The sequence below is a fragment of the Corapipo altera genome, unplaced genomic scaffold (genome assembly GCF_003945725.1).
Source record: "Corapipo altera isolate COAL_440 unplaced genomic scaffold, ASM394572v1 51, whole genome shotgun sequence".
In the NCBI taxonomy this organism is placed as follows: domain Eukaryota; kingdom Metazoa; phylum Chordata; class Aves; order Passeriformes; family Pipridae; genus Corapipo; species Corapipo altera.
This window is the reverse complement of record NW_020884892.1, coordinates 12,741,055-12,767,315: the sequence shown is the minus strand read 5'-3', so window position 1 is coordinate 12,767,315 and position 26,261 is coordinate 12,741,055. Positions and strand designations below refer to the sequence as shown.

Genomic DNA, 26,261 nt, shown 5'->3' with positions numbered 1-26,261 from the left:
TTTTGCTAAAAAGTAGTAAGAGTATTAGCTGACCCTCATATGCAGAGACTTATTTACCTTGAGTTACCAGAAAAACACAAAGTAGAAAATCTTCACTACTTGAGTGTGGTAGGTAGTTCTGATGAAATCAGATCTGCTTACCATCCTCTAAGTACTCAAGATTTTCTATTCCAGATTTTGGATAAAACAGAAGAGAATATGAAAGAATATAAGCAACAAACGCATTAAAATAAGTGAAATAAGACTGTCAGAAAAGCTTATTACTTATCTCTAACTCCGTTTCCTTACTGTTTATGAGTTGCATAAATAAGCCATTGCAACAAAGACCAATAACACTGTCCCATTCCAGCAGTCATATCACTATTATACTTTCCTAATCTACAGATATAAATAATGTGTAAATTTAAGGTAAAACTATGATTCCACTAAAGTCAAGACCATGAAAACCAAAAGGTACCAAATTTCACCTTTAATGAAACTTGAAGTCATGTCACACAAAAACAATACTTAAAGTTAATAGCTATGTATTTAGTTGTCAAAATACAGCAGACCTTCCTGTAAAGAAAAATAAAGATTTTTTAAAACCCTGATTCTTTCTTATTCTTACAAGCTATGAAACTAATAAAGGTATCTTCTTAATTGTAAAAGAGGGTTTTTACAAAACTGCTAATATGCTTAAACCAGAGCAAAATATATTTACCTATGTATATATCTAGATAAAATATTTCCTGTTTATTGAAAGGTGGTATTATCACAGCTTTTATAAAGAAAAAATCACAGAAATAATTTCACTGACAGATGCATAAAGATCTCTAAAAGGGATTAAACCCAACAATTTTCACAAATTAAAAAAAAAAAAAACAACAAACCAAACCAAACAAACAAAAAAACCCCAAACAAAGAAACACTAAAAACCCCACAAAACCCAAGCCAAACAAAACAAAACAAAACAAACAAACAACCAAACAAAAAAACCCCAAAACAATAACCCACAAAATAAGATCTAGCATATTTAAAAATCTGAGAGTTCTCATTTATATTGAAGTCTGACAAAAATAACTTAAGAGTCTCTAAAAGGTGAAGATAATACCATTTCATTTTACAGTTGATAAAAATTAAAATGTTTATATGACACATTCAAACATCTAAACGTTTTCCCCACACACTGAATTCCATGAAAGAAACATACATCTGCACTGGATTTATAGTGGGCATATATCCGTTCACACAAGTGAATCTGGTACAGAGCTATTCACATAAGAGAAGAGATGGAGTGCAAGTCTGGAAGCAGGATTTCCAGCAGGGATCTTTCAGGTACAAAGACTCTCAACAAGAGGTGTCTGCAGCCTTTGCTACAACGTGTTCAGTACAGTCTGGAGTAAGGTATGAACTTTTTGTCACTCTGACATATGCAACATTTAGTTTGCAGCAAGAACAAAATACCTGCATTAAGTATTTCATAGTAATTTCTTATTTGATCTTCTCTTTCTGGACTTTTTCCCTCTGGCCCTTCTGAGTTTACTTTTTCCCTTACCATCTTATTTTCCAACTGCTTCTATAATGGCTCTTTACCTTCCCAAGAATTCACACTCCTGGATCTCAAAAACAACTAGTATAAAGGAAAGTTGCTTCAAAATGTAAGCACCCAGTTGACCTTTGCAAGCTGAGAAAATGTTTAATCTTAAATCACTAGGTGGTAAACCATTAAGTTCTCGTAGCAGCCAGATTGGCCTGCAAGACATTTCTGAAAGTATTTGTGGGAAGGAAAAGGTTTGCTTGATATTTTAGTAAACTCATAGATTTCACTGAATATATTCCCTTTCTTACCTTTTGGGAAATGTTTACTTTAAAATCCAGAAGTTTCAAGAAGAGGTGATTCTACTCTTACGATGACTAAACATTAATGCTCAGAAATCAAAGATGAACATGAAACCATAGCTACGGTGAATTGAAAATCTTAACCTAATAGAAAAATAAAATATATTTTTGCCTCTGAAAAACACCTAGCATCAAGTTGTAGTTGTTTGGATGGATGAAAAAGTTCCACTACCACCATGCTAGCCATTGACTTTCACTTACTCTTATTGGAACTAAGTAGACCCCATTGCCTTCACTTCAGTTTTATAGTGCAATGATTTATTTAGTTTCCTAAAAAAGTAAAAAACTATAAGTTCTGAAAATCAACTTGTCTAATTATTATGCTAGCATTGAAAAGTCTGCCTACAGTAAAAGGCCTAGCAAACCCATCACATCCGCAAATATAAACTGTTATACAAAAACAAACTAACAGACAAAAAAAAGCAAAAATTGTTGAGAACCATTTCTCTTGGAATGAAAAATATCCTGCAGAATAAAACAAACCAACCAACCAGCATAAAAAAAAAAATGTTCAGGAGTCAAATTATATTTTCTAATGTAATTCTACAATAATATTTCATTATTTTTTAATAATGTTTGCTTAGGCACTGAAGTACTGTATCACTTTATGTATTTATTTATGCTCTAGCTTATTCCAGTTTATTCACAAAAATGTTACCCAGTCTGCTGTCCTTATCCTGCCTTCCAGGGTCAGCAATGGAACAGTAGGGGAAAAAGGGACTTGACTCTGGTAAGAAGTGATAAGAATCAGTGTGTTGATGCATTGCTCACTGTTTCTTTGAAACATTATTAACATTAATGGCAAAAAGTTCCTCTGTCGGCTGAACTTTAATGGTACCTTACCTTGTAAAACAGTATCCCCTGCAACCCTTGAAAAAGCCCTATCACAACAACAACAACGAAGTATCACCCATTTTGTATCTAAATTGGCGAGTTTTTTTATCTGGAAGATTACCTACCTTGATCATTAGTATTCATGCACCTTTGTCAAAGAACTAAACTCTACCCCTTCATGGCAATGCATTAGTAAATGGAGAATACAATATAAAATGCATTACCATCATCAGTCAAACCTTTTATCAAATTTCACCATTCACTAGTTGTAAAAGTAATGTAGATGAAAACTACAGGGGCAAAATTGCCCAGTCGAAAACCAGATCTTTATAATCTATGCTTAATTAGTACTATAAAGTAAAATTTTCTGCACCTCCAGTAAAACAATAGAGGATTAAAAGCCTCTGTTATGTGTTTATTGCTCATGTTTTCCATTGTGCCTTTGCAGTTTAACCAAACGAAAGAACACACAAGGCAAAACTTCAGTAAAAGAAGTGTGAAGAATGGACTACATAAGTATGAGAATCAATCTCAAATATCTTCAACTTTGAAGGAAACTAATATTTTTGCTATGAAATTTTTTTCTGCAACCTGAAGTTTATAATTCTTACTGCTGCTTTCAGATCACCTACTTTTGAGCTCCTACAGCTAAGATCTAATATAATTTAATTATATTTGCAGATTTAAGTGCCATATTGCACCATCCATTTTTAAGCAGCAGTCCTCAATGGAATCAACAGGGAATACTGCTTAAAAATAAATGGCACAATATGGCTTTATGTCATGCAGATAAATTTGATTACACAGCTACAAATACAATAAAAAATTAAGAATAACAGTGTATACACTCTGCAAAAGGAGTAAAAACATGTCTTGAAGAATTGGTAATGGGATACTGATTTTTAATCTAATGGGGTACTTTATAAAAATCCAGACTAGGATACCTAGTATTTAATTGGTCTAAATGAGAAGATTAAAAAAAATAATTAGTTAACAACATTATGTATGTTTATAGAATTTAATATATAGTTGTGTTTTAACCCCAACCGGCAACTAAACGCCACAAAGTCCTGCTTGCTCCTTTCCCACTGTGGGGAAAGAAGAGAATTTGAAGGGTGAAAATGATAATTATAATGAAAAGGAAAATCATAGAATCATAGAATCAGTCAGATTGGAAAGGACCTTCAAGATCATCGAGTCCAACCCTTGATCCAACACCGACACTAAGTGCCATATCCAGTCTCATCTTAAAAACCTCCAGGGATGGAGAATCCACCACTTTCCTGGGCAACCCATTCCAATGCCTGTAACCCTCTCTATAAAAAATCTCTTCCTAATATCTAACCTAAACCTCCCCTGGCACAGTTTAAGACCATGCCCTCTTGTCTTACTGACAACTGCCTGGGGAAGAGACCAACCCCCACCTGGCTACAACCTCCCTTAGGGAGTTGTAGAGAGTGATGAGGTCTCCCATGAGACTCCTCCTCTCCAGGCTGAACAGCCCCAGCTCCCTCAGCTTCTCCTCATAGGACTTGTGCTCCAGTCCCTTCACCAGCCTTGTTGTTCTTCTCTGGACCTGCTCCAGCACCTCAATATCCTTCCTGGACTGAGGGGCCCAGAACTGGACACAGTACTCGAGGTGTGGCCTCACCAGTGCTGAGTACAGGGGAAGAATCATTTCCCTGGTCCTGTTGGCCACACCGCTCCTGATAACAGGTCAGGATACCATTGGCCCTTTTGGCCACCTGGGCACACTGCTGGCTCATGTTCAGCTTCCTGTCAATCAGCACTCCCCGGTCCCTTTCTGCCTGGCTGCTCTCCACCCATCCTGTAGCGCTGCACGGGGTTGTTGTGGCCAAAGTGCAGGACCCGGCACTTGGCCTTGTTGAACCTCATCCCGTTGGAATCAGCCCAACTCTCCAGCCTGTCCAGGTCCCTCTGCAGAGCCCTCCTGGCTTCCGGTTGATCAACATTCCCTCCCAACTTAGTGTCATCTGCAAATTTGTTAATGGATAACAATGAGAGAGAAATATAACCCAAGAAAGACAAGTGATGAAAATGAAAACACTTGCTCACCACCAAGCAACCAACACCTTTGCAGTTACTGATCAGCAGCCCTGGGGCAATCTTCCTCCTAGATTATTGATGAACATGATGCCACAAGGTATGGAATATCCCTTTGGTCATTTGAGATCAGCTATCCCAGCTGTGTCACTTCCCAACTTCTTGTGCACCCCCAAACTGTTTGCTAGTGGGATGGTAGGAGGAGCAGCAATGACTCTTTGTAAACACTGCTCAACAGTAACAAAAATGTGTTATCAACACAGCACAAATTCAAAACATAGATCATACTAGTTACTGTGAAGAAAATTCACCCCATACCAGCCAAAATCATTGGTTTCTCTTTTTCTTACTCTGATTTCATATACAATGTAATTCTATTTATCCTTTGCAGTCCAATTATGAGATTTTCAGTTGCAATGATTTCTTGTAGCGGTTAAGTCACCACTAATTTATAGGTAACAATGAAGTAAGTATAGTGACTGATATATCGCCTTCCAGATACAAAATAATTTAAAAAGTAATGCAAAGGAAATTATAACATATATAAAATGGTAGTGAAAATTATTATGAAGTTCCAAATTAAAGGTATAATTATTGTGGATATCAGTCTGGGTATGTGAAAGTGATGGAGCGCTTAAAACTATTTTGACAATACAGTGAATATGTGAAAGACAATCTGGTCTAGAAATATATATTTTAATTACTACTTGAAAATACAGAAATACATTAGAAAGAAAAAGACACTAACAAATACAGAGACAGAGACAGTGCAACATCGTAAGACTGGAAAACAGTTACAAATAAAAAAATATAATGGAGAATATGGAAGGTGTCCGTACTGTCATCTCTTCAGTCTTCACAACATAGTTTAATTACAAAATCAAAATTGATTAAAAAAATGAGGGAGTAATATTTCTGCTCCATTCAAGAGCAGTAAGGTCTCAGCAGAAATATCACAACAAGTTTTTGGCATTAAAAAAAAAGGAAGAAAAGAAAAAGAAGAAGAAGGTTCTATTATCATATAGCAGGACGTTTTGAAATAATAGGTTTTGTTTAATCTCCAGAATAGAAGAATGTGAACATGGGCAGACTGGTCACTTTTTGAAGATGTGGTAGATTGACATAAAGATTAGAGAAAATAATTTTTCTCTTCATCTATAAATGATAGAACAAGAAATAACTGTCAGAAATTTTAGTATAATAAATTAATTTTAGATATTCTCGTAACTACTTTTGGGAAGTTATTAAGTGTTTGGGTGACTCCTGGAAGAACAAGAGATATAAATACCTGTCATAATGGGTTAAGGATATCCAAGCAGAGAAGAGACAATATTTCTCTTAACCCCCATAATGGGTTATGTATCTATCCATACTAACTGACCGCACCATGAGAAAGAGGTTTATTGTGCTAGCAATGCTAAACCCACAAACTGAATCCCACAATGTGATGGGCTATTTTATATTTTCTAGAAAAGGAATCCATAAAAAAAAAAGATTATGAATAAAGAAGTACAAAATGGGAGAACACCTAAAAGTCAATTCTTCCAAAATAAAATTAAAAAAAAAAAAAAAGATTATATAATAAACTGGAATTGTTAAAAAATATAAGTTTTCTAAAATATGTATAATCAATAAAGTATGCCTTTTAAGGAGAAAATCAAGGAGCTCAAAAACTGTGTAGCCGAGAAACATAATTTGACACATTTTAAGAATTACATTTCAAGATGAAAGTACCTCTTCACTTTAAATAATTTTTTTTGTTATTTAATACATTTTATATAAATACATAAAATTCAATTAAACACAATATCAAATTATTTCTATGTAAATTTATTGAACCATTCATCAACTTTTCATTTAAAACCATGAAAACCAGATCCAAATGACTTTGTGTATTCAGTTTCTGTTTCTTGAAATCTTTTAAACAAAACTAAATGTTTTTCTGAAGGTATGAAATGTAGATTTTATAGGGCTGAGTATGAGACACACTTTTAGATTCATGGGAAAATGCCTAACTTTAGAAAGAAAGTTTGCTGTCAATTTAATGATTAATGATTATTAAATTTCAATTATATTAATTTTTTCCTTAAGGAACTGTGGTGTATACAGTTTTAAAAAACTTCTATATAGTTTTCTTAAGTACTGAAATCATGCATTGCTTAAAATTACTTAAATAAATTTACCCATTTTAACCAAGTGTAAGGAAAGTGTGAAATGAATTTTCTAATAGAAACTGAGATGTGAGAGAAGGTCAAAATCCTACATTTTGTTCTGCTTCAGAATGGGTTCATATCTGATAGCTTCTTCATAATATTGGCTGCTATTCAAATAACCAATATATCAATTTGCAAAAGTATTACTTCCTTATTTTTTCCAAACAAATGCAATTAACTGGAAATTAGTCATATTTCTCTTTCTGTCCAATCTCAGTAAATTCATGCCCATTTTAGATGGGCAGTAAAGTTCAGAACCATGAAAGCAAAACCCTGTGCTCCTATTTAAATTATTGAAGCTTTAGAAACAATATTAAATAAATTCGAAGAGTCAAGATTTCCAGTTTTATAACCCAAAATCTAATTCTATATAATGACTCCATTTTTAAATGTCAGAGTACAGTTACACATCATGAATTATTTATTATCAAATCCTGTGGCATGGTGATGTCAAAATATTTCATAGTTAAGCATAATCAGATATCAAATAAATATGTTTAATATATTAATAACTTTTAAATAAAAATAAAAAATACTCAGATTCAAATTAGTCTTAAGTTATGTGACTTTTTAAATCCTTGTTTAACAGATGCACTAGTAAATTTTGAATCTAAAATTTGAATCTAAAGCTGACTTATAGACAATTATTAATCTTAATTCCTCATTTTTCTACTAATAATTAAAAAAAAAATCTTTCTGTAAGAACAATAATTCAACAGATAGCAGTAGATTAAACTAATTTCCAGTGTGGTATAGTCTTCTAGACTCTTAAGTGATGTTTAATGCATTATTATTTTTCTTCTTAATTTTTGAAGGGATCATGTGCAGCTCATGAAGATTTTTTCCATGTTCCTTGACTCCAGAGCAAGGGATGGGATATGAGTTCTCTCTGTCTCAGTGTCTCAGTGCAAGCTGGAGGATGGTGAGGTGTCTCCACTCTGTCATGTTTCTCATTGCACCAGAGTTCTCTGGCTCAAGATGATGAAACCACTACACTGTGTGGTACATTTCCAGGACTCCGTCTCACTTCTGAAGCACCCACTTAATAAGGTTGTGTACTTTCATTTATGTAATGTTTTATTTTGTCTTGGTCAACAAAATGGAGTTAAAGTAGCAGGCTCTGAGAATGGAGCCCATCAAATAAGAGAAAATGCTGTCTAACGTATTTCGTGCTAGAATAAATGTCTTTGCAGTGACAAATGGAGGTGAAATAGGTCTTTGTAGTCAGCCTGTGCTTCAGCACAGGTTCACTCCCTTGAAAGAGCACACCAGTGTTATAGCTTACACAGATGAAAAAAAAATAGCTAAATAAAAGTTTAAACATGCTTTTCAAGTCAACTGTCTGCAGCAAAGCCTTGACATGATATTTAAGGAACTTCTGAAAGAAAATGAACAATCGTTTTAAAACAATTTACCTGTCAACATAACAAATGAATAAAAAAGAAAAGAAAATTGGCAGTCTTCTGAAGAAGACTGTTTCAGAGCCTTTCAAGTGTATTTAGATAGCAAGAGGAAAGAAGCATTATATGACAGATGTGTAGAAGTAAAAATAAGTCAGGGATTAACAAACCTAACACGTTTCAGCTACAATACCAGAATTGAAACATTGATGCATCAGAAAGTATGAATCAAAATGGAGGATCTGCAAGGATTTACAGATCTCCTTACAAGAAATAATCATCCCTTCCAATGACAAACTTCCCCTTTTTCTTTTTTTTTTTTTTTGGAGGCCATATAGCCTACATTTTATTTATTTGTTCAGCTGTGCACTCTCCAAACCAAAATTAAATTTCATTACTTATTTGGTTTCAGAAAGAATCACTCCTACCATATGATGACGAGCATAATAACGGCTTCTAAGTCATTTGACAGACAATGAAGTTAAGTTCTCACTGAGAATCTGTTTTGTTTCATAACCTTAGTGGACAAGGACATACTAAAAGATATTTATCTTTTCATAAAGCAGGCAAAGAGCCTACAAAATCTGAGGATGAAAGTTAAAATCATGAGCTTTCTTAGAACTCACTAACTTCATGAATTCATTTAGAACTTCACAGAACAAGTAATCTACTCATTATTAGAGAGCTCATGAGTAATATCAGCTCCTGAATCCTGTTTTGATAATAAGACACTCACTGTTTTAGGGCTAGGGAAGTTGTAATGTGTGTATTACCCATTCAAAACCCCTTGTTGTTGTATGCTACCTATCTGCATGTCTCAAGAATGTTCCCTCACTCCAATGAGTTTTTAAGCACTAGTACTGAATCACAGTTGGTACAAAGAATAAGATTTTTCTTGAATCATCTGAAAATATTGTTACAATACTAGAATGAAATTTAAGGTTTTCAAGCAATGATCACTTTTGTTTCCAAATGATTTTCAATATTTTCAGTGTGTATGCACATCAGCAGTTTGAAAGGAAACTGCAGTAACAGTTAATGAATGTAATTTTAAATTTAAAATCTGAGAGTTACTGATAAATTAACTAATCTGTCATTATAATCTCCTCAGTCTCAGTCAGTTTTCTTTTCCGTCATTGTTGTTTAGGTTTGCAACACAGACTTTTAAAATAATTTTAAGATAGAAATTCCCGCTTTTCAAACTTAGAGCAAAGAAAGTGAGAAAGGAGGAAAAAAAAGACTAAAACAATATGCTATCCATAATTACAAACACAGCCAGATTAGAAGCAAATAAAAATAACTAATTAATCCCAGAAATTTAGGAACAGGTACCCATCTCCTGAAACACAGGAAAGAAAAATAGGGTAAGAAAGAACTGTTAATAGTAAAATAAATAATAGAATAACAGGTCAATGAACAGTTATGAACACAAACATCAACTTAAAATATAAAATAAAATAATAACACAGAATTGGCATTTTAAATATTTAAGCATTCAAAAAAAAAAAAAAAGGAATGGAAATACCCACAGAACTCAGTAATCTTATTTAGACTTTTGTTACAACTGGTGAAAGTGATCTATCTCTGTAAAAGCCAGTTACACTACTCTGACATTACTAGTCATGTCTTTACTTGGTTTTGAATCTGGAATATCAACATATATGAAGATGTTTCAAGTACAGTTTACAGTTTTATATAACAATAAGAATGACCATTTTTATCAACATCCATCAAGGAAAGAATTTCAGAGGCATTAAAATCTTGAGCTCTTCTTGAGTGAGGTAAAGCTTCTTTTATGTGTAACTACTTTTTGATTACAATGTATCTCTTGTTAATTCTTGAAAGATTGATTATATTTAAAGCAAGATTACAACAATGACATTTCTAATTTCTAATGGAATTAATTCAGTATTTTCCATGTGATTTGCAATTAATTGTACTGGTTAGAAATTGTTTTAAAATAAGAAAGGAACTATTTCCCTTTGTGCCTTGAAAAATCCAATATTTTGTATTTTTTACTAGTTTAAGAAAAACAGTTATTAAAGGTAATTTTATTTTTGTACTGAATTGCAACTATACTTTTTAGTTGCATAACTGCAACAGCATTCTAAGTCCAGTTGCTTTCTAGATTGAAATGAAAGAAAATATATGTTATCCACATAATAGTTTGTGCACATTTTTAGTTAGCAACCTTTACTTCTGAACATACCTGGGACAAGTCTATGGCAGTTAAACTGTCCACAATTAAATATTTATTTACAATTATATTTGTTAATTCTCTTAAAACCGAATATTTAACTGATACACAAAAAAAAACCCAAGAGGAATCATAGCAGCTATTTTTTGCTAAGATTTTTAACAGCCTCTGAATTATGTTAATTGAGGAACATCTCAATCCCTAGGGATGCCATAAGACAAAAAACAAAGCAAGGTTACTGGCTTTTGTGTCTGGAAGACCTTCACGTGTATTGCTGGGATTCTCTAGTGATCAGCAACACAGAGAATCTTATTTACTACATTTCAAATCACCAAGCTGAAGACAGCACACAGATCTATTTCTCAGTATCAAAAAGATAGATTTAAGGAACTTTTATTCAACTGTTTAAAAGTATTCTTAATTGCATGTCTTAGGAATCTAATACTGTTTTATTTCCTTGTAATAAAGATTACATTTAAAATTTTCAATTTTATTTCTCCTTGAACTCTAAGCACTGAGAAACAAACTCTCCTATATCTGAAGGCAAGAAGCAAATGCCTTTCATGTTATATTTATTTGTTCTTTTGTTAACACTGACTCATCAGAGTATATCTCATGGGCAAGGATGCTCTGTGAGAAAAAAAATCCTTAAATAAAATCTTGATAGAATTTTACTGATCTGCAAAAGACTGGTCACACTGGTCACACTTCGAGGTGATTGACCTTGCACCAAAGCATCTCTCTTACAAGGTTAGGTTGAGGGAGCTGTGACTGTTCAGGTTCAAGAAGAGATGACTGAGAAGGGACCTCATCAGTGTCTAGAGGTATCTGAAGGGAGGGTGACAAGAGGATGGAGCCAGGTTCTTCTCAGCGGTACCATGTAATAGGACAAGAGGCAACGGGCAGAAACTGATGCACAGGAAGTTCCCCTGAATAGGAGGAAGAACTTCTGGACTGTGCTGGTGACCGTGCACCAGAACAGATTGTCCAGAGAGGTTGTGGAGTCGCCCTCACTGGAGATATTCCATAACCATTTGGACACAGTCCTGTGCCATGTGCTCTGCTTGACCAGGGAGGTTAGACCAGATAACCCATTGTGGTTCCTTCCAACCTTACTCATACTGTGATACCTCACAACCAAAATCTAATTGTCTATCATCACATGCCTATATGTAGGGTTTATACTTATTTCTTCTTGAACATTTAGTCTGCACTTAGTAAAAGTGAAATTTATGTATATTGTACTCTGTAAGTCACATAATATTGAGGATGAACCTTTGTACATTTGACTCTAGATATGATTATATAACATAATTTTGTGATAGTGTGAACTTTATCTTCTAAATTTTATGTGAAGTTTGATTGGATAGCACAATTTCCAACAAAAGTATATATGGGATCTTTGGGGTAACCTTCCTTTATTTTTTTTTTCTAGGTAATATAAAAATGCCATCACATGAACAATTTTCAATTCTTACTTTGTAACCATGTATTATCCTAACACATTGTGTTACTTTTCCTTCAAAAGGTGACTTTTATTCATGGAACACTGCCAAACATAAAAATTCAATGGTACAGTATCAACTCTTTATAATTTAATTCAATGCTTGTTGATTTCCAAGACTTCCCAAAAAATTTCACATTCTTCTTCAAAAGTTACATTGATTTTTCTTCAGCATGTTGAACAATGCATCTCCTAGCTCTCCTAGCTCTATTTCTTTCTTTTTTTTTTTTTTTTTTTTTTTTTTTTTAAATCTCTACCAATTTTATAACTAGAAATTGGCCAATTACTCATCATGGAAGATTTTTGACAGGTTCATCACCTCACACTACTTCAATAGAAAGGCTAACTTAACCTTAAGGTCTACATTTGTACTTCAAACACTTCATATAAATCTCTTTCAGAACTACACAGAAAAGATTGTCTCATCCTAGCAATCTGCTATTTTTCTGTTTATTGATTTTCTTTATTTTGACTCAGTTCCTTCAAGTCAAAGGAAAGTTTCTAATGCACAACCTCTCTGGTTACCTCAATGAGGTAATATAACAAAGATAACATATGATTTACTTTCCCTCCCCTACCTTCAATAACATTTTCCTTGAATGCAATTTTGCCTTTGATCTGCTATTGACACTTTAATAAGTTTCCCACTTTTCTAATCTCTAGAAAAGAGTATTACTGGTTAGATCAGGTTTTGAAGTTAATTCTCATAATCCTGATGGCCACACTTTCTACTACCTTTTTTTGAACATGATTCCTTTTCCTGAAATACATATCTTAATTTCTATTAGATTCCTTAACTGTGTTGTTTCATCATCAGGTTTGGTGATTCACTTGTGTTTTGATTCTGATTGGTAATTCTCTAAAATGGTGAGTTTACGTGATTCCAGGTCACCAGTAAATACTTACCTTTTTGCTGTCGTCTTCAAATCTATTTCAATGAGCTTTCTTATTTTGATATCTTTTTCCACGCAAAGCAAAAAAAAACAAAACAAGTTGCTCTTCGCTTCCTCCCAGGGTGTCCAATTTTAATGCATTACAGACAATTCAGGCACATTCTGAGCACATTATTGTCACATTTCCTCTCATTGAGAAAATCTACTCTGCTTTAAGCCAGCTGTTTCGCTATTCATTAGATGCTTTTATCTTATGCTGAAATAAAAGATGTTAACTGAATCACCAGTATTTGAACTGAAGATAATTAAAACACCACTGTAATTAATGTTCTCTGGCCTTCCATTACTTAGCTTAATGTCTGAAAATGTTTTATTTAAAATTCACCCACAAATCAAACCAGTGTATTTCCTGGAATGCTACCTAAGTAAAGATTTGAACTACCAGCTTAATCAGTAAGTGATTAACAAAACAATAGAAACATATAAAATGTGTAGTTCAACAAGGAAGAAACTGGAATCTTTTAAATCTATAACAATGAAACAATTTCGGGAATACGCAGATGTGTGTTGCACAGTGTTGTGATTTATTATTTTAACTTCCTAACACACATCTACTCTTTAAGGTTTAAAAGAGAAATACATTATGAAAAGGATCCAGTGAATACCTCAAAATTAAGAGTAAAATTTTGTTGTAGAAGATACTGTTCCTTCAAAAGACTGTAGCTTCAGAGATAAGCTGTAACACAAGCAGCTTCTGAGTCAAATGCCAAGAAACATGGGATCTAAAAGAGGCAGATATCCTCTTTAAGCTTGTTTACCATTCCTGTAGTATGTTGACTAAATGCTGTATGTATCTCAGTCAAGAAGGAAAAGAAAATGTAACTAAAATTTAAATCAATGGAGTCTCTTAATTGCAGGTTTTCTTGTTCCTCAGAACCCTCCCCTAGTTCCCACTGTGATAGACAATGTGAAATGACAAAACTTGTGCAAAGAATAAAATCTGAGTCTTATACATGTAACCAGCAGCATATCTCACCTAATAAATCTGCTTCCAGTTGATTACTGAAATCTTACTAGACAAAAGTGAGGACTTTCTGACTGCTGCCTGAGGTTAAGTCAGAAATATGCATATTGGCAGCTATAGTCAGTGCAGCTGACTGGATCAGTTTCTTTAATTCCAGTTATTAATTAATTGATTTACCATGATTACTAACTGATGCTACATAATCCTATCTGACTTCAGTGTCTTGCAGACTTCGGAAAATAAATATTTGCTTCTCTCTGTGAATAAATGGCAGTTATTTTTTTTCTTTCTGAGAACAGAATACCCTGCAGTCACCTTGTCTGTTCTAAAGAAACTTCAAAGAAAAATATACATGTATGTTGCTAACACTACAATACAGAAACAAGCATATATCTATGTAAGCTAGTGGTAAAAAGTAGGTTTCTCTTCACCTCAAAATACATGATGAAAATTTTTTTTGAGGTAAAAAAATGTTTTTTTCAATCTTTTACTTGAAAATTTACATATTCAAAGCAAAAAGAAATTGTCAGTTTTAAATGTCCTAAATAAGAATAATTATACACAACATCTATTATTCAATGGACATTGTATTCAATGCCATATTATGAATTCCAAATGTATATGCAAAAGGTCAAACACTCAGAGTAATGCTTTTTGTGAGTGTTTGTGTCCATTTTTAATGGTTTTTTGAACTTTTCTAGAATTATTAATATATATAGTTAATTCCAGTATAATTTTTAAACTTTGTATGATATGAAGAAAACATCTCCAATAAAAGCTGAGATTTTAACTCAATCACATTTCCAAAAAACTATGGGGTTTTCACCAAAGTACCAACTACCTGCATATCCATCCAGAAAGACCTTATTTTTATTTCCTATTCCCATGCGACCGATCAGTCACATGTCCTAGGAAAAATGAGATTATTATCTCCCAGAAGTATATACTAGTAACTAAGTCTCAATTACTTCCAAATCTACTATCTGGAAGTTTTCTCTCTCTGGCTTTCTTACTTGATAGTTCTCAGTGTACAATGGTTTCCTGTCCATGGAGGAGGAGTAATAAGTGTGGTCATATTGAAAAGGGTCTGTAGGGTAAGGTTAATAGGTTAAGGTACACCCAGATGCCTACTCTTTTACTTTCTAAGAAATCTCAGTGCTAAATTTTGACACACACATCCCTCCAAAATGGAGTTTGCTGTATGTGGTATGTTCAGATATTTCACTAGATCTATTATTTCCTGTGTTGTTGTTCTAAGTCATACCCTGCTGAGTATGCAAGTAGGGTAAATAATGTTCACGGAGTCCAGATGCAAATGGAAAAATACACCTTCTTAACAAGCTCTTTGAATCCCCTCTGGTGATCTTTTAAGAAGCCTGTCTCTCTCCACTGACTATATTGTGAGGAAAACTTAGAATGGTAAAGCAATGGACATAATATTTATGAAAAATGACAGTGGAAGCTCGGGAAAAAATATTAAGCATTCAGAAGATATTCCAATCACAATAAAATAAAATCCTTTATAATTTCTTCAAAAGACCTTCAATTGCCTTTTCAAGTCTGGTTATTAATAACTAACTTTTCAGAGTATTTTGCATTTAAATAGCATTTTTCATATTCAAAATGCAATCCTAATTGATTTCAATTCTAATTCTAGGGACTCAGGTCATTGTCCATGTGATTCTATAAAGCCAGTGTGTTATTTTGGGCAAAAAGAAAATCATAAATGCAATGTAAGTAGCCAACATATGACAATTTTAAGTAAAGCCTGTTGTTGAAGTGGTTAAACTGATCATACTTGGAAACCACAAAACAAAGAAAACCAGAGTGCCTCCTTCTCAGTAATACAGCTTTATTTGCTGTAGGAATTCTCTGTGGTTTCTGCAATTGCCCTAATTCAAACTTCGAAATAGATTTAAATAGCAGCCTTTCATGCGGTGACTACAAACATAAGCAACTCTTTATCATCAGTAGATCAAAAAAAGAATTGATGTCCTCTCCTACTACCACAGTAGCATGTAAGATCGCTGTTGAAGATGTTCCAAACACATCCTCAAAGGGCTATGAATTTTTTTTTCCCCACTACTGGTTTTAGAGATTTTATTTATAAATATTTAAGAGAATTATTGAGTAGTTTTAAAGTAAAAGAATAAATTTTGTGTTTTTCTTTTATGGTGCAAATGTCATGAATTCTCTACCTACGCAAAGATTTCCAAGATTCAGGTACATGATAAAAGTGCATAATATGAGAAAAATAATAGCTATACCTTATATGAGTGATCATTTAAGAAAGGTTTCTGAAGTAGATAGTGAAGAAATCTAGTCAAAAGAGTGACTCACACTGAAAATCCAAGAGTAGGTGGCACAATTTGTTCACATGACCATGGTAATTAATGATTTTCAGTCTGCAATATCATTTAGCTAGTCATAATTCAAATATGAAATTAGTAATGATTAATTTCTTTTAAACAAAAGTGTTATCAAGAGGAGGTAAATGGTTGACTACAGTTGCAGCATCACCTCTGCCACCTCTTAAGTGTGCCTTAATGGCTTCAGTATCTTTACTACCTTAATGGAATGCTAACTGAAGTTAGTCTTATCACGTCTCTCAATGCCTTTGTTCCCCTCTTTATACCGTAACTACCAACCATTTAAACTCATGCAATCCTCAGAGCTTCCATCTGAGGGCCTTTCCTAACACGAGAAAGATAAACATTGAATTTCAGAGAATTACTTTCAGATTTTGCAAGAATTCTTTAGTGATTATAAGCCATCTTGGCTTTGTATCTTCACTATATCTCTGCTTCTTTTCTGCTATCTCACTGAATCCTCTGCCACCTCCAAAGTATGAAGGCAACGTGTTTACTGCAGACTCAATTCTCTGTCACAGGTACGTTATTTAAAAAAAATTAATATCATTGAGGAACAAGCCTTTTACAGAGAACTGCAAAGGCACATATCAGCCTGGCATGTTAAATTCATAAAATAATTAAAAGTAGTTAATATAAGTGAATTTTTTAGCAAAAACAACCCTCCCCCCCCAATTAATAAGCAGCAACCCAAAATATAGTTACTACTATCCATCTACAGTATCCCTGTAATAATGTCTGATTCTGATCTCGGTTACACTTTAGATATTAATTCAACCTGTTCTGTCTCTTCAAAACAAGCAGTATTGTCCAGAAACGTATTTTGTTTGGTTGCTTTTTTAAAATTATGAAAATGTTGAATGCCATATATGGAAGTTAATCAATGTTGGGCTTCTAATAACTATTTTGTGCCCTTCAAAATTTTCTTTTTAATTGTTTATGTATGACAGTTGAGGATTTGGGAATATATTCAAAAATTCTATATTTGTACTCCAAAAATGCAGAATGGGACAGAAAAATTTAATGAAGATTCCAAATACTTTGATTAAAATTTCTACATTCTAATGTAAAGTTTGACTTTAGTTTGAAGTTTGACTATGATTTATCATGTAAAAAAACTGGCCGACTAAAGTCATGATTTCAAAAGGCCATGCCAGTATGCAGTAACCACATTAGGATTACACCTTTGTTCTGTAAAAATACGTAAAAATGTGACCTCTGATTAAGTAATCAATATTGAATAATTGATGAAAAATTTGTCAACATTTACTATATTACAAAATAATAAACACTAGTTTAAGTTTTCAGATATAAACCTGCTTTGAAATATGTCAAATAACTGTAACAACTTAATACAGATGGAAACAACTGAATGAATATTCTGAATATTGGATATTGTTAGATATATCTTACAGATGGAGTTATTTTGAAACCTGGATTCAAATATTTCTAAGGATTAAACAACATGCTGTAATGAAGTGTAGTAATATTTTTTAGTGATCAATAAAGGATTTCTTCTGGTAGGAACAATGTTTTCACACTCAGTCATAAATATGATTTCCCATTAGAGAGCTTTTTACTACTTTGTAAATAATTGTTCTTTGCTACCAAAAATTTAAAATTACCTATAGTAGGTGTAGCTAAGAGAAATCATTAATCATTGTGCCTATGATACTAATATTTCATATGCATATGTTAATTACATCCTGTTCTTGATATCCACCACGAAATACCAAATAGTTTAGCATATTAGCCTGGATAATCTTTGCATATGTTCATAAAAGAATGAAGCCAATGATTTGGTTCACTTCCCACACTTATTAAAGAGGCTCAAGGTCATTTTTAAAAATTATTTCAACTAAATGTAAGTCATACCTAATGCACATAGGACTAGGTCATAAAAAATATTAGGGAATAAAGGTAGAACATAAAAAACTATTCAGCTTTTATCTAACTCTAAAATCATCAGGTTTGTCTTTTAGGGTCTATAGACACTCATATATTCTAGTTTTGCACATTTCAGGAAAGCAAGTTTTGATGGACTGAGCCATTCACCAGCCAGTTTATAATGAAGCCTGGCCAGGCACAGAACATCAGTGTTCCTCAACAAAGATTTCGTATGGGGCTTGATGTACTAACCATTTTCAGAGAACACTTAAAGTCATCCCTAATGGTTGTCCTCCCAAACTAATAGAGTCACGACCTTCATTTTATTCTTGATAGTCTGAATGAAGGATGTATATTTGACTATATTTTATCTAAAAGACTAGACTTCTGAACTAGTAGGACCTTTAACTCCTTTCTCTATGTGGGTCAAACTCATCTCTCAGGAGTATGTTAAGTAACACCATATTATTCAGAAGGTGTATAGAGATGGTACTCTATCCTCCTTTATTGAGATTCTACAACTCAGTGAAAATATCCACATTATTGCAACAAGACTTTTTACTTGATAGAGTCTGACTATGGACCCTTATATCAGTTTCACCCTCAGAGTATCTGTGTTACTTATCTAATATTTTTCTTCGTGGAAATTATCAAGTTTTCTTCTCTTAGATCAAATTCTATTCTCATAGACTAGGAAAAGGTTTTATATGTGTTTTGATTTATACTCTTTACAAGACCAATTGTATATGTTGTAAAGCATGTCCCTTGAGCTGAGTGAGTCACCTGGCTTTCCCTTCCACTCCTCTGACCTACTTAGCTCCAACTATGAGCAAAATCAGAATACTCATTTGTAATATTTCTCTTTTAAATATTCTCAGATGCCTCACTTTTCTGATAAATCTGTAAGTTTAAATATGGCTCAAAAGAATTTAAAAAAAGAACCTAGATTCTAAACTGATATTAAAAATGTAAAGATGTAGAGAGTATGATAAGTAATTTAAGAAAAAAAATTATTTTTGCTCCATACCTAAAACATCAGATCAAAATGTTACAGGTATAAAGGCCCCATTTTTTTTAATAAATAAATAAATACATAAAGCCCCCATATATGCTGAGGTGATATTTTTTAATATGTTTCTTTATAACACTATTAGTTTCAATGGAGTTTAAAAAATACAATGGGCAGAATGGAGGAAGCTGTTTTCTACTAGGCAAATTTTATTGTGTAAGTGAGATCTGTGGTCAGGAGCAAAATTAAGGTCTCAAACTGTTTCTGCCAGCTCCATGTAACTGAAAGCTAATCAAGTGATATCATCTTTCTCACAGGTCTATAAAAACTCTGTTTTTCTTGAGATAGCATTGATTACATGGTCAAAATATACTGTAATATATCACATCAACATAACTACAAACCTCTATCAACTTTTAACTGGAAGAAAAAGCAATATAAGAAAAGCAAGTGAAAATTACAAAGCTAATGCCCAGGGTTTGGTGTTTTTTTGGGATTTGTTTGTCTGTTGGGGTTTTTTGGGGGTGTTGTTTATTTTTTTTGAGGGCCTATTCTGTGACATCATATCTTAAAGCAGTATGGGGTTTGCCATCTTTGAAATAAGGCCTTTATCATCCAGGAAAGAAAATGGTCCTGTTAGAACCGGTGACAGACATATCCACTACTTCTTTTATGACAAGATTTTTTTTTCTCTTTTAATTGCAATGGCAGTCCTTCCAAGCAAAATATTTTCCTTTAGTGAATGTTAAAATAGATAACACTGGAAGATTGCTAAGTAGATTATAAGTGACAATAAGAGATACAATTATTGCATTGATAAAGAAATTCTTCATCTTTCATTACCTACGAAAAAGAACTTCCAGAAAAAGGGAAGCTTTCCCCTCTTATACACAACCACCTTCCTCACCAACTCTTCTCTAGGAAACAATTTCACATCTCATTTTAAATTGAGGAAAAAACTTTTGACTTTCACTGTACACAGTCCACACTTCCAAACATTTACTAGGGCCAGTTTTCCAATTTGATGCTACTGAATTTTGGAATTCAGTACTATGGTGGTTTTGGTGGACAAGGAAAATATTAAACTTCTTCAAATGTTTATAATAATGGTTATTCTTTAGATTGGAGAATTTATATTTTTTTCTGCTTTGCTGGTACTCCACCATATAATTTGCGATAGAAATTTAAAATACACAGTGCACTCTATTTAAAATATATACTTATTCAAATTGGAAATGGATTCAATATGGGGTTTTGTCTTCAAATTATGAAAAGAAATTGAAAATAACATGATAATTGAATTTTATTCTAACTTATTGAGCAAAAGTTAATTTTGTAATTTGGCATTTTTCTGATATTAAAATCTGCATACATGGGAGAGGTTTTGTGCTTAATCTTACAGAATATGTGACTTCACAAAGTGAAAAGTCTAAAGTGGTTATCAATTTAATCTTTTCTTAGAGTTTAAATCTGAAAATACTGATCCTTTAGACGGGTCATCTAACTGAAGTCAGGAGATTTCTGGAATGAGTGGAGTTCTTCATATCAATAAAAGTTTGAATAATTGGATCTTTCATGTATTTCAAGGTTTAATTTTTCTACAGCTCATACATTGAACAACTTAATGATGTAATGTTGTATATACAAAATATTTCATCTACGTGGTTTCAAAACTAGTAATAACAAAAAAGAAACCAACATATATTATGACATCCAAAGTATATTTAATGTTGTATTTAAATACATATATATGGTATATATCTCTATACTCTGCTGTTATTATTTCAAGAATATCTGTTGGCACAGAGAATGACATTACTACTAACCTTCTATTCCCAATAATAACACATAGCACTACTTATCCAATATTAATAGAAACTTGAATCAATAGTTTTCCTATTATTACATATATATTTTATTACATATATTGTTGAAAAGGGTTTTTTCCTGAAAGAGAATATTATTAAAATCTTCTTCCAATTTTTCACCTGTTTTTTCCATATGACTAAACAAACAGTAACAACAACAGCAACTAAAATAAATTAAAAACTGTTCTTACCATGACAACTGGGCAGGGCTCTGTTCCATCCAGGTCTTCCATCATCTCCCATGATACATGTTAGCGTAGAATATCCCTGAAGAACATAACCTGCATCGCAGTAATATGTGACAGTGGAACCCAGTTTATAATCCATTCCAAGTCTTGTTCCATTCATTATATTTCCAGGATCAAAGCAAGACTCACGAAGCTTTGCTATAGAGGAAACAAATGTAAATATAATTCTGAATATAATCTAAAATGTTACAAATATTTTCTGGAGTTCTCTCAAGGTCTTCTTTGAGCACCCTGTAGACCCTGTTGATTTTTTTAAGAAGCCTTTCTTTCTATATCAAATGTTCTCTCTCCTTCTTTTTAAAACCTTTACAAATTACTATGTAATGACTAAAACTAAGTCTTTATTTTTTCCAGATAATTTCTATAGTGGTCCATTACAGAACTATGTTTTTATCATAAAATTCATTGTGACCAATGATGTAGGTATGTAGTTAGATGAAGGTAGATCCATGGACATTCTTCCAGTAGATAAGACACATCCTAGTTTTAAAATCTGTGGTGGGAAAACTTGTAAATGGAGGAAATTAATATGAGTAGTTGGTTATAAAATAGGAAGCATGCAAACAAGAATTTATTCAACATTAATAAACTCTAAATGAATACCTATTTACATATGATATAATGGTATATTTTCATATAGTTCTTTTCCATCACTTGAGTACAAAGTACAAAAATACTCCTTAAATTTTTCTAACTTTTTAATTTTTTTATAGCTATTTCTTTCAAAATATTGAAATAAATTCAAACATATGCACATACTTTTATATTTTTTTCCCTCTTATTTCTATAACATGAATGTGCAATAAAAAATTGTACAAAAATAAGCACTTGGCACTTCTAATTAACAACATTGTTATGCAGAAGGTGAGAAAAGTTAAACATTTTTGAAAAAATGCAATTTCCATTAAGGAAAAAAACCAGTAAATATATTAGACAGAAGTTATAATGAAGCAGATGATTTTGTGCTGTGCAGGATAGAGTCTGGAGTAATATATTTTATCAAGCAGAAGACAGATATTTCAGATTTTCTTTAATATTTAAGGGTGTTGTGGAGAAGATCAATGGGGAACACTTCTTCATTTTCTATAAGATCAATACCAACTTTCTAATACATCAAAAGAAGTGTTTATTTACCAGGCATATTTGCACCGCGTAACTTTCTGCTAAAGGTAAGTATCATTAACAAATGATTATATGAGCCTTGAAATTCATGAAAGGCTTTTTAAGAGAGGTATTAGATATTCACATTGATTCATTTAGCTAGTTGTAGTGTGGTGTCTAAAACTTTTTTTACGTTCATTCAAAACTTTGGATGGCCAATGAAAAGTTAAAAGAGGCAATCTACTAGAAATTCTGTAAAGATATCACACAGACATTAATAATTATTATGTAAGCCAACCACAGCTTCACTTTTAGGTCTTAGGGCAAATTGAAAATTCTTTCAAGTCCAAATTATCAAATTTAGGAAAAAAAAAAAAAGAAAGAAAAGAAAGGAAAAAAAAAGATAATTTAATTTAGGATTATAACTAGTATTTTTACAATATCAATAAAATATTATTTTTCCTTCTTGTTGAACTAATATTGATATATCTGTATTGGTTCACAACTGATATTGTGAGATCATGATTCTTGAATTTATGATTCCAAAAAATAATTCCAAATATTTCATAATTCTAGAAAATTCTTGGATAAAGTAGAAATTAGTACTACATGAAAAGATAAAGAGAGAAAAAAAATAATTTATTATGCCTGGTGCATAAATCAAAATTTGAGGAAAGACATGATCTGTCACAGCACAAATTATCTCTAGGCAAAAGTTACAGCCCTGTAATTTTCTTTTCCCTAAAATTATAGTTGTGACAGACTCTTGAAGTTGCTGACTAAACAGTTACAATGTCACTATTGAAATACAGTTTCTTAATAACCATTCTGAAAAATAAAACCTGAAATACTTAGCACCTTAAAATTACTTTTGTGAATCTGAAGCAGCTGCTAAGTGAACTTGTAAAAAAAAGTCATTAGACTACACTACAGTATGAGAAAAATTATGTCAAATGTGGCAAAAGGATTCATCAGGTCTGGCTGAGAACCAGTGACGAAAAGAGAAAATAAGATTGTATTAGCAAATTTGTAAGTGCTGCCAGGAAACAGGAATACAAATCTTTAATCATGAACATCATGTTGACCTGCAGTCAGCTCAAGCTTTCAGACTCCATGTGGAGCACCAAAAAGGTCTGTTGTGGTTTAACCCCAGCTGGCAACTAAACACTACACTACTGCTTGGTCACTCCTGACGGTAGAATAGGGAAGAGAATCAGAAAGGTAAAACTGAAATAACTTGTGGATGAAATAAGAATAATGAAACAAGTTAAATAGTTGAAATAAATTCTAATAATAATATTAGAAATAACAATAGAAATAATAAATTTAAATTAAAATAAAAAAAAGAGAGGGAGAAATAAAACCCCAGAAAAACAAGTTATGTAAATGAAAAACAATTACTCACCACCAATCAACCTATGTCCAGCTGGTTCCTAAATAATGTCCCTTTCAGATTTCCCTTTAGTTTGCATGCTGAGCATGAGACAACACCATATCATATGGAATATCCCTTTTAAGGACTAGCTCATACTGTGTAAATTTCCTTTACATCAGTAGAATTTCATGACTTTAGGAAAGTATAAGGAAACTTCATGGGTTTGCCAAGGCAGCAAATACACAAGTCTTTCCCTTCCTTATTAATTGCTATCAGAATAAATGGAGAAGAAAATAAGACCAAGGAGGTCTATACCAGCAACATTCATATTTCCCTCTGGTTGTCTTTACAGATTATTGAATATTTTCATATTTAGTTAATAGCAAATATTTCTGTTCCTTGAGTCATGTAGAGGCAGTTATGAAAGTTACTATTGGTTATACATTTTCAAGTCTGTATTTTCCTTTTTACTGTGTTATGACCTTGGACAGATTTGTCTGAGACAGGCAGACAGCTCTACTATGATCTATTATACAAAGATTCAGCCAAATAATTTTTTCATTTCCATTATTGGATGCCTACATTCTAGCACATCATTTTATCTTGCAGGACCCTAAATGCACATAAGTCAACATGTCCTACTATATCAAATAAAAATAAATTTTAAATTCTGGATAAAACACATATATATGTTGTTAAGTTTTGCCACTGCATCATTATTTTTGAAACCTGTAAACTATAAACTACTGCCTCATTTTTGTTCATAGAATCATAGACTCATAGAATGGTTTTGGTTGGAAAGGACCTTAAAGATCATCTAGTTCCATTACCCCGTGCCATGGGCAGCGAACCTTCTGCTAGACCAGGTTACTTAGAGCCCCCATCCAGTCTAGTCTTGAACACCTTCAGGGATGGGGAGCCCACAGCCTCTCTGGGAAAACTGTTCCAGTGCCTCACTGCCCTCACAGTAAAGAATTTCTGCCTAATATCTAAACTAAACCTACCCTCCTTCAGGTTAAGGCCATTCTCCCTTTTCCTATCACTATAAGGGCCTTCCCAGCCTTCTTGTAAGCCCCCTTTATGTACTGGAAGGAATCATGCAATCAACATTATCATGTGTCAGGTATATGAAATCACACATTTGTCTTAGGCAAAACAAAAACATTACCAGGTAGAAAACTACAAGAAATTCCAACAGACTAAAATTTGCACTCATGCATTGAACTTTTCAAATAGATAAGAAAAATAATTTCACTTACCTTTGTACTCTAGATGGAATCCAGTAAAACTAACAGATCCATCACTCCGAAAAGCCAGATGCATAGTATTTGAACTGCTTTCTATCCTCTCTGGTAGCTTGCTATCTTGAAAGCTCCCAATTAGTGGGCTATTACTGTCTGGCCCATCATAGATATAGAGAAAGTCATAATTTGGTTCTATACTGAAGCTGGAGAACAAAAGAAAAAGAAAAAAAGAAAGAGAAATGTTAGATAGAATATGCTTTGTTTAAGATTTTCACTCTTATTAGCTTAAATTTGAAGTTTACTATCACCATTTTCATGAAAGGAAAACAAAGTCTCCACTGTCAGAAAAAAAGGTTTGTAGAAGTGTTTTAGTAGAAAACAAAGAAATACCAAAGAAATACCATATTTTTTGTTTCTCTCTTTAGAATTGATTGTTTGCTGCTAACCAGAAAAAAACACCCCGCAACCCAAACCCTTTTAAATAGAAAAAAAATTAATAGTATATTTCTAAAGCTTTAGAAAAAAAAACCAATGTAGACCTATTGGAACTCTTTGCAGTAATGCTTTATGATATAATGCAGTCAGCTGCAGAGTAGAGAATACACAGCTTCTAATCAGACTGAAACACTTTCACACAGTCAGGGGATGATCTTCCCTTAACTCTGAGAGTAGAAAGCATTTTGCCTATAATCAGTTTAAATAAAAAGATGTAGTATTAAAACCTCATCTTTTCTTTTGAAAGAAATTATGGTTAGTTAACTAACGTAATTAGTTAAGTTTGAATTTAATTTTAAGTTCAGGGTGAGAGTTAACCAATTTTACTTATAAGATTGTCCCTGTATAAAAAAAAAAAAATTAAAAAAAGATACTTAGTGAAAGAATGAAAATCTAAACTATGTTGTCTCTAGTCGAAAGTAGCCCCTGATTGAAATAAATGTAGGCATTGAAGACCTTTTTCAATATTTGGGTTATTTCAAAAATATTTCCTTACAAAAGAAATGCAAAAGTTAACACTTTTGATTGTTAAAGTGCCATAGTTTGTCTTGAGTTTAAAAGGATTAGCTGGAGTAAGTTCCACTCAAAAGCCTATTTAACATCACTTAGTAGAGTGTTCAAAGTTTCTCACTCTGAAACTGTCTGTGTGTCATAAATG

At 32.7% G+C, this 26,261-nt stretch overlaps 1 protein-coding gene across 6 annotated transcripts in view; it reads right to left on the bottom strand.

The window, feature by feature from the left end:
• The window catches only part of CSMD3 (CUB and Sushi multiple domains 3), a 610,641-nt gene that overhangs the window by 145,032 nt on the left and 439,348 nt on the right, over positions 1 to 26,261 (bottom strand). For all 6 annotated transcript variants that reach the window (XM_027645674.1, XM_027645676.1, XM_027645678.1 and 3 more), the window contains 2 exons: positions 25,124 to 25,311; positions 21,332 to 21,526 (listed from right to left, as the gene is read on the bottom strand). In XM_027645674.1, the coding sequence (XP_027501475.1) occupies positions 21,332 to 21,526; positions 25,124 to 25,311 (383 nt within the window). The remainder of the gene's footprint in view (positions 1 to 21,331; positions 21,527 to 25,123; positions 25,312 to 26,261) is intronic.